Below are 9,455 nucleotides of genomic sequence, written 5' to 3'. Positions count from 1 at the left end.
GAAGATTGGCAGGGAAAACCAAAGTACTCAGAGAAAACCTGCCCCAGCTCCGCTTTGTCCACCACAAATCCCACTTGACCAGACCCGGGATCGAACCCGGGCCGCCACGGTGGGAAGCCAGCGACTAACGGCTTGAGCTATTGCTCGGCCCTGCTTAAAACTTACTAGGACTGGAACTTCAAGAAAATAACACTGGCATATGTACAAACATGCATCATTATGAGTGATTTTACAAGATTCGTGTCCTTTATTGTGGCTGGGTAATGGTAATGGTAATGGTTCGTAGTCAACAGTTTTGTGTTTCATATTTGTTATTAAATGCTTAAAAGAAAGAGTAACTAAAACACTGAGTTATTACAAATTGCTGGGGACTGATTAAAAGGTTCCATCCTAGAATTTCTCTAGTACATGGATAGGAATTTGAAATTCCTTCAACTCCTTCTGATTGACACACGTACGTGTAACCAAGTAACTAATTAAATGAAACAAAGTCCTTTAAGAGAAGCTAGCAGTCGCCAAATAAGTCAATAAATACCTTGAATTTATTCAAACCTGAAAGTTTATTGCCCACAATGGTCCCTATTGAGAGATAAATAAATCACATCCACAACCTTCCACCCTATTTCTTTAAGATTAATTTTAATGTTACCTTTCCATGCATGCACGAGTCTTCAAATTCTTTCTTTCCTTTAGATATTTTGACAAAAACTTTGTATACACTTCACTTCCTTCCCATATGTGCAATTTATGTGTAATCAGAGCAATTCGTTTGTGTGCAGCATACTGGTATGTATGTGTACATGATTTAAACTTTCATGCCAATTGTATGCATTGAAGTCTCCTTGTGCAGTCAACCATGTGAAGAAATAATTAGTATTCCAGTACACTGATTGATCACCTAAGAAGACTTTAGTTGCATAATAATATATTGTAATGTAAATAAGCACCTGTGAGTCCCTTTAACCCAGAAAACTTTGATGGAAAATATCAAGTCTTTTGGAAAGAAGAGAAGATGCAAGAGGAAATGAAAAAATAATGTAAACTGTTAGAGAATTATCTGCATTAATTTGACTTCCTTGAGGCGTAAGTAGAAGTTTGGCTTAACCTTTACCTTTGCAGAACTTGCAGCAATTGCCAGGCACGCTAAATTGTTCTTGTGGGCTGCATGATAGTGGTGGGCACATAGTTTCAGGATCAATGCGCTTACATTTCATTAAACCATCAAGACATTCACACTCAATGCACTCCTTTGGGTTTACAGATTCCCCATGGTCGTACATCACTCCACTCAGGTAGCACTGCTCTGCACACAAACACAAAGAAAATACACACAACATATTTAGTTAAATATATTCTGCAGAACACTTAAGTGTAAGGAGTGGTATGGCTTCCTCCTTACAGTACAGAAATGTTGCAATTTAGATATACTTTCATGCACTTGGTTGTATTGATGTACTAAAATATATACATGATGAAGCATAAGAGTTTATAATCATATGGACAGCAGTTCATGGACTCAGTATAGGTCCTGTCCTGGCTCAGTACTCTTACAATCATGTTATGAAACACTGTAGAATACTTAAACGTTAATGAGTCCAGTAAAAGCATGCAATTTGATTTAATGATTGATTCTTTACTGTTTTCGTCATATTTTCCCATTTGATTTTCTCTTATGTTTCTATAACAGTTGTGCAAAGTGATTGTTACATATCTGTGGTACAGTACTTGGTAAAGCTTCATTAAATACAAAGACAAATTAACAGAAATGCCCTCTGAGAGGTTAGTCTGGATAGAATTGTATGGAACCAAACTTGAAGAAAAACAGCATACAGTGGATAATTGTCGTTTTGCAATGATGAAAATAACTGAAGGCCAAAACATCCTTGTCTACTTCAGTCACCAGGGATATCTACTTGTGAAAATTCATATCTTCATTTCTCAGAAGAAGACGTTAAAATGATGTAGAATTTATGGTCATCCAGCCCTTTCTCACACAGTGGAGTGCACATCTTTATGTTTATGGTAGCTAGACAGAGTAAATGTCTTATTCAGTATTGGGTGAAAATGTGAACTAGCCATATTAAGATAATTTTATGCTGCAGACAAACAGAAAGTAACATGTTTCACATTAGGTGACTCAGTTTCTACTTATCCTTTTCTACCTATCCTTTCACTGAATAACCTTAATGTTGTGGGGAGGTCTGCATGCCTTGACCACTTGACAGCTGTGTTAACAGGTGTGCAAGCTTCAGGAAGATTCACCCAAGCCAGAGAAATTGAAGGGTAAGGGACAGATTAAACATAGTCCCTTGACCTCCATCCTGAAAGTTGGGTATAAGGTTGGAAACCTCACCTTTGAAAACAATTTATGCTAAGACAGATGTGGATCCAGAAAAGAACTGGCATCTGTCATAACGGTGGCAAAGATTCTTGGAGGCCCATGCAACCAAGAAGTAAGTATATTGTCGCGTATTGGGCGTATATCGCGACAAATAACTTCTCAATGTATTTAATGTAGCGAATTTTATTTCACATTCGCACTTACAATCACCCAATTACAGATTTACGGTTACTGCTATCTGCAGTATCACAATTAGTACACTCCAAATGCCAGAATACAACTGACTAGTTGCTGGCTAACTCGGCGGAGCTCCAGGACTCACTGACTGACTCAGTACAACTGTGTTAGGCGGCTGCTACAGTAGAACTCTCTGGTAGCCACATTAGAACTGACTGGTACCAGCTGTGCAGCTCACTTATATAGCTGCAGTGCTTGCCGGTTGCGTAATGAGTGCCACGTCACAGTAGGAAGTTGATTACGGGTACATAGTGATGCGCGTTACGTCATCGCGGAGGGGAGTGGCGGGGCGGGAACTCGCCTATTACCGTAGTAACGCGAGCGTTACGTTACCGCCACGTACCGCTGGGGAGGTAGGGGTGATCCATAGCTCAACATGTCACAATATAAACAATGAAGTTCCTATATAGTTACCAATACTCTGTAATCCAGACCAAATAATTTTGCTTAACGGATATTAACTATACTTACTAAGGCAACTTGGGCAGCACTCTCCAGGATTAATCACAGGGTTCTTGCACCTTATGTTGGGGCACTGCACAGGCCGACATTGGATTTCACCATGCTGCAAGAAGACAAAGTTGGTTAGTAGTGCACAATCGTTTCTTGCCAACAGAAGTGAGTCCAGAACTACTGCAATGTCATTTGTTCTTTAATATGGATGTGAAAGCTGTTCTTTCATTCTAAGACAAGAACATAAATTGAAAATCTCTGAAAACGGACTGTAGAGGGTAATTTCTAGACTCAAGATAGAGGAAAACGTCGTTTAAGGACAATTTCAGGAGGCAATTTTATGGAAGAAAATTCCCATATATTCAATAATATCTCCGTGTTGTGATGCTGGTTCCCACTCTATGCTAAAAATAGAATCTAGTAATTTTCTAATGATGATGTAACAAGAAAAGTCATTATCCAAAGACAACCTAATTTCAAAGATATAAATTTTTTGACACAGTCTAACACAAGGATGGAGATAATTATATGAAGAACTTCTAAGTTGTACTCTCTGAATAAAAATATTTGGGCAATTAATAAAAAAGAATGGGATGGTTCGAAAATTTAGCAGACATGAAATAAAATGATAAAAGTTAATGAAATTTTGGTTGGAGAACATTGAGGGAAAACCTAGACATATGCGCATGAGTAATGTTAAAAATGATCTTAAAGAAATGAGTGAAGCTGTTGACAACTTCAGGTAATTTAGGACTGGATCCAATGGCAAGCACCTGTGAGCAGTCACAAGCCTTCAGGTTCCAAAAAGTAAGAAATGTCCTGATAATTGACTTCTATGTTAATTGTTATAGCATGGAGTTTTTTGATTGAAAGAGATTTGCATTCCAAACCACCATTTAAGTATCTGCACATGAAATTAGTTATATATTATTATTCTAATTTCACACAACTGTTAGTTTCTCAGCACTATGCTCTGAGTCTGGAGGATATCACAATTGAGAGAATATAATATGAGAGAAAGATAAAATATAAAGAACACTTTCTTGATCCCTTCCACATGACCTCTGCAAATACGAAATTAAAATCTCACCACACATGCACAGATATCACACCCTCGCTGCCATGTTGCACCATCTGGATGTACTGAACCATTCACTCGACAGGACTTCTGGCAGTCACACTCTTCTACACGACTTATCCTTCCCTCTGCTGCTACCAGCTGTAGGTCAAACAATAACTGTCAATGCAGATGTTTCAGCTGCCTATGGGTAATAAATGGCACAGGCAGCAATTTTCAATGCATGTATATGAAGGAACTTAATGTACTTGTGCAAAAATTGGAATATATGACTCCTATAAAACTCTGGAAGAGAAGTTACTTAACTGTATTCAGACCTGTTATGTGCATCATAATGTACACACTTTTAATATTTTGTGGATGTGATTGATTTGCAGTTTCTTCACCACTGTATCAGTTACATAGGTTATTTAGTGGCCGATGAAGTGCTTGGATAATCAAATATAGAAAATATTAGTTTAAAAAAGGAAGTCTTGGCTGACTTGAAGATATTGTGCCAGTTTTGCCTAGTGAGAGAGAAAAATCACAGAAGACCTCAGCCAGGATAGCTGGTAATATGGTCAATTTTCAGTTACATTTCTGGAGCCTCATCACATTTACCTGTTCAGTTCTGAAGTAATGTTGCCTTTTTATTATATTGACAGGAATTTAAAGTGTTCACTTTTATGAACTGCTTCCACTGCAAAGAAGAAGGACTGAATTTTGTGGTCAAGTAGGTAACAGTGCTGTTTCACATTCACAGTGTTCCAGGTTCAAATTTCATCACAGAAATTATCTTGCCTGAGGTTCAATACGGTTATCTTCAGTTCCTCTAAGACAATGTTGGGACAGTATCTTCAATTATGTCATGACTGCTTAGTATCATATCTTATATAAGCTGATCTACTGAAAACACCTTTAAGCAACCAAAAATGAATACATAAATACATAAATAAGGGGAGTCATGAAAATGGAGGCAGCAATTTCCTTTGAAATTTGTGAAATTTTCTCCAACATAATACTCAATTGTAACTCATAAAATTCAAAAGAAAGTTCTCTGTTTAAGCCATCAATATATTCAGAATGAGCAGCTTGAATGATTGCTTTAAATTTTTATGATTCTGGTGGTAAAGTCCATTTGCATTTGTAGACTGCAATATAGCCTATGGATTACACCATGAACATCTTATTTCAGTATATCCTATTTGGATAAATAATCAATAGAACTTCTTTTTCTTACAGTGCATAAAAAAAAAAGTTACCGTCATTTACAATTTAAACCATATGTTTGCTCCCACCTATGGGTTAACATCAGGTTGTTTAAATACATTTAGCAACATTAAACCAACAACAAATTTCAAAGCATCAATAAAATAAAACTTCTCTATCAAAATTGAAGTTACTAAATGATATTAATCTATTTTATAAGTGACAGTTTTGAAAGAAGAGTTTTTGGTTAAGAGGGTAAAAATGTAAAATATTAAATATTAATGTTAATTATAATTAAATATAATTACGTGTTCCCCTTGGTTCTGTTCATTGTGTTCTCATTTTTATAGTTACAATATACAGTCTCTAAACGCTAACCTATTGTTGTATGTTTTAACTTATAAACAGAAAAATAATTTTTATTTTTTTAAAGTTTATATCTTATTATTATGAGAAGCATTCTTGCATAAACAATGATCCTATGAAGTATACTACAACAACAACAACAACAACAATATAATCGAAAGGAATACATAAACTGGAAATCGGTCAATTATTTTACCATATGTCAGCACTGCATATCAACTTACAATCTTTTTGAGTCTATTGAACTGACTATATATGTTGATGGGCTTCGCTGAGTACCATAGGCTCTTTTGGTTAGTAAACAGAGCTCTTGATAAACTAAAAAAGACATATGTTATTATTGAAATAAATATAAAAATATTTATGTGAATAAATAACAAAGAACTGCTTTTCATAGATAAGATATAATTAAATTACATTGTAGGAAAAGAGAAGCTGTGAAGGTGTAACTTGTTACTGATTAAATCATTGGAAAAACAGCCCATAATATCTGAAGTCAAATCATATTACTGGCAGGGATAGAGTATTAATTCAAAGTTATATAGCCTGTTGTTTTATGCATCACTGACTAAATTATATATACAGTGTTAAAATAAAAGAATCTTTACCAACCCTCTCTGACAGTTCATGTAAGTGCTTTGTGAGTTGTTCCACAGTGTTCTGCAGCAGTGAAAACTGTCCACAGGTGGGGCAAGTTGAGCTTAGATGTGGACACTGGGTTAAGTAGCCATGAGGGCCTGAGATGAGATGAACCTCCTGCAATGCACCCTGCAAAAACACAAACATTGGGTGTAATTAGTTTTCTGCTGCTGAAATCTAGTAACTTGCTTAGCATTGATGACATAAATATTATATAACATTGTTATGAAATCTTTGCACAGATTTCATGAAGTGAATGCATATAGGATAGACTGTGTCTGTAGCATTATCTATCCATATGTCACATCGCTGAAATTACAGACTGGATGTCAAAGAAATCTTTTACTGTTGGTCAACATTAAAAGTTGCTGGAAAATTTAATTTTGGTTTTGCACTGGTCCAGTAAACCCCGCTGTCATGAGGACCATATTGAACTGTGTAAGTTTTCTCAAAAGCTGATTTTTATGCAAAAAGGTGGTGCATTGCATAAAATATATACAGGTGACTCATTAAAACACAGGACTTTTACTTGAAGCATTCCATGAAATGGCAGATATTTCATGAAATACACAGAAGAATAATTTCTGAAAACAGTATTACTGTCTTTGCAACACATAATTTCTATCTGTAAAAAATGAACACCAGTGAAAATGGAGTAGACCTATGCTGTGATAAATAACAAGAAAGCATTTAAAATTATCGTTTTCATTCTTGTTGTATGATGAGTCAGAACAGGCTGAACCCAAGCAATTCTCAACTATACCAGAAATTTTTGTGAGTAATGCAGAAGTTAGAAGTAATGGGGTTTAAGGTGCTGTCAGATTTCATTCTAAAAATGGAATTTATTTCTTATGCAAAATCATACAGTGCACTAAAAGTGTCAAATTTAATTTTGCTTTTTATCAGCCCATTGTAACTCCTACTTTACATAATGTTCACATCAAACTGAACAGTTATTGTACAGTGTACACTTAATAAAAGAATTTGGGATTGGGAATAAACAATGTGCTAACTTGCATGATCGTCAAACTGGAAAATGTAGCTAAGTGAGAAGGAAGGAATATTCTATAATTCTCAAGGTGCCTTACTTTAGACAATCTAAATAAGTAAGTCTGTGACAATACCTTACACCTCCTATCTCCCATAATAAGTAATCATTAAATACTCATATGAATATTATCTCTTAGTTGATATTTAATTTAATTGGTGAGAAGTCAGGATACAAATCTGTATTGACTGAATAAACAGTATCAAGGCTTCACTGTTACCTCTTACTCACTCACATGCATGCACGCTCTCTCTTATAAGAAAATTAATAAGTAGGATATTAATATATATATATATATTTTTTTTTTAATTTTAATTATTTGAAATTAAGATATATTCTTTTTTTTTTTTAATTTAATATATATTAAAAGTACTAAACTTACATGTTTTCAACTCAGTTCAGACCCAATGAAGATGTGTATTTTTAAGTCTAATTTTTTTCTGACGAAATGAAGGCTTCTATTCTCTACTAGCCTTTTTTATTGCTAGTGGGGTGGGACTAAGTCCCTTGTACTGCAGCCACTTCTGGCCTATTGTACCAGCCCCAGATGATAGGTGAGGGTGATTGTGGAGCTATTGGTGGAATGAAGATTTCCAGGGGAAACCGAAGTACTCAGAGAAAACCTGCCCCAGTGCCACATTGTCCACCACAAATCCTACTTGACCAGACCCGGGATCGAACCCGGACCGCCGCGGTGGGAAGCCAGCGACTAACCGTTTGAGCTATACTCAACATATTATGATTCAGCATAAAACTTAGTAGGGCTGTCAACTGCAGGGGCGCAAGCACGCACACACACGCATGCACAAGAGGCTTTGTAATTGTGAGACAAAAGCATTGAAATTATGCAATTTCTGGCCACCATAGCAACACACCAAACGAAGGTAAGGTATGTAGTGTCACAAATGATGCTCCAAGGCATCATGTCTGTTCTATGATTACTGTTACAACTTTCATGTGGATATGTGAAGTAGACATATAGTTAGCATTTACTGTGGAATATGACTTAGTTTATAGAGATCAGAACAGTTTTATTCTTTTCAAAACATGCACACAGCAGACAGGGGTATAGACCAATCAGCAAAACTTTCCTTCAAGGCTGCTAAGAACTTCATCACTGATATGGTCAGCATCATCAGTTCCTGAGCATAAAATTTCTTTGTTACTGCAATATATAAAATCAGTTACTGACGTGTTCTATCCTGAAGTTTCTTCAATTAGTGACGCAATGCCCATAAGCTGTGTTTGAATGACAGTAATGTTACAGCCTAAATATACCCAAACCGTATGAAACTTCCTCTAAATAATCGAAGTCCAAGTTGTATTTACATTTATTCTAATAAGGAATTGCTTTTTCTTGAAGAAGGCACCCTATAACAAAAGATATTCCTCCATTAATATTTTCAGTTCAAGCCGATTTTCTGATCGTTTCACATGCGGACAACTGACCCCGGAAATATCCTGGTTTAAACCCATGTGACTACTTTCTTTGGGGACTCCTGAAAGAAAAGATTTTTCCGTAAAAGCCGCAAACATTAATGGAACTGAGAGCACTAATCATCCAGGCCTGCAATGAGGTAACTGAGTACATGTGCTGTCGAGTAACCAGCATCACAGCCCGTGTTGAAGAAGTTGCCGGACATAATGGTGGTCGTATTGAGCACCTGATTCATAGAGGAGACGTCTCCATGCAATGGTTTTTTTTTTAGTTTCTAGCATTGTAACTGAAATAAAGATTCTATTAATAGATCAAATGCTAGATCATTTCGTGCACCATTCTGTATTTCTTTTTTTTTGGGGGGGGGGTAAATATAAAATTATATTTGCCACTTTTTATATTCATGTTGTGTTCATTAATTGGCGGTAAATCCGAACATGTTATGCAACAACGTAAATAAAATTGTTGTGTGACTGTTTTAATCAGAGTGTCAGGACATATCGTGTAGAAGACTTGGGAAAGTTAATCTGTTTTCAACTGGAGTGGGGGAGAGACACGAAGTTTCTCGCCCTCCGTGGGGGAATTTAGTTTTTCGCCCCTACCCCATTATCGGGACAACAGGTCTTGTCATGTTTTTATATATGGGGCGCCTAATAACGCTATTCTA

General features: G+C 36.1%; 1 protein-coding gene across 5 annotated transcripts in view; it reads right to left on the bottom strand.

Moving 5' to 3' along the window:
* LOC111875599 (protein kinase C-binding protein NELL1) overlaps positions 1 to 9,455 on the bottom strand; it is a 238,612-nt gene that overhangs the window by 38,081 nt on the left and 191,076 nt on the right. For all 5 annotated transcript variants that reach the window (XM_023871964.2, XM_023871965.2, XM_023871967.2 and 2 more), the window contains exons 5-8: positions 6,276 to 6,431; positions 4,122 to 4,250; positions 3,050 to 3,143; positions 1,112 to 1,303 (exon numbers count right to left, since the gene is read on the bottom strand). In XM_023871964.2, coding sequence (XP_023727732.1) covers positions 1,112 to 1,303; positions 3,050 to 3,143; positions 4,122 to 4,250; positions 6,276 to 6,431 — 571 coding nt within the window. The remainder of the gene's footprint in view (positions 1 to 1,111; positions 1,304 to 3,049; positions 3,144 to 4,121; positions 4,251 to 6,275; positions 6,432 to 9,455) is intronic.

The sequence above is a fragment of the Cryptotermes secundus genome, unplaced genomic scaffold (assembly GCF_002891405.2).
Source record: "Cryptotermes secundus unplaced genomic scaffold, Csec_1.0 scaffold50, whole genome shotgun sequence".
Taxonomy (NCBI): domain Eukaryota; kingdom Metazoa; phylum Arthropoda; class Insecta; order Blattodea; family Kalotermitidae; genus Cryptotermes; species Cryptotermes secundus.
Note: the sequence above shows the minus strand (reverse complement) of the source record. Positions and strands in the feature narration are given on the sequence as shown.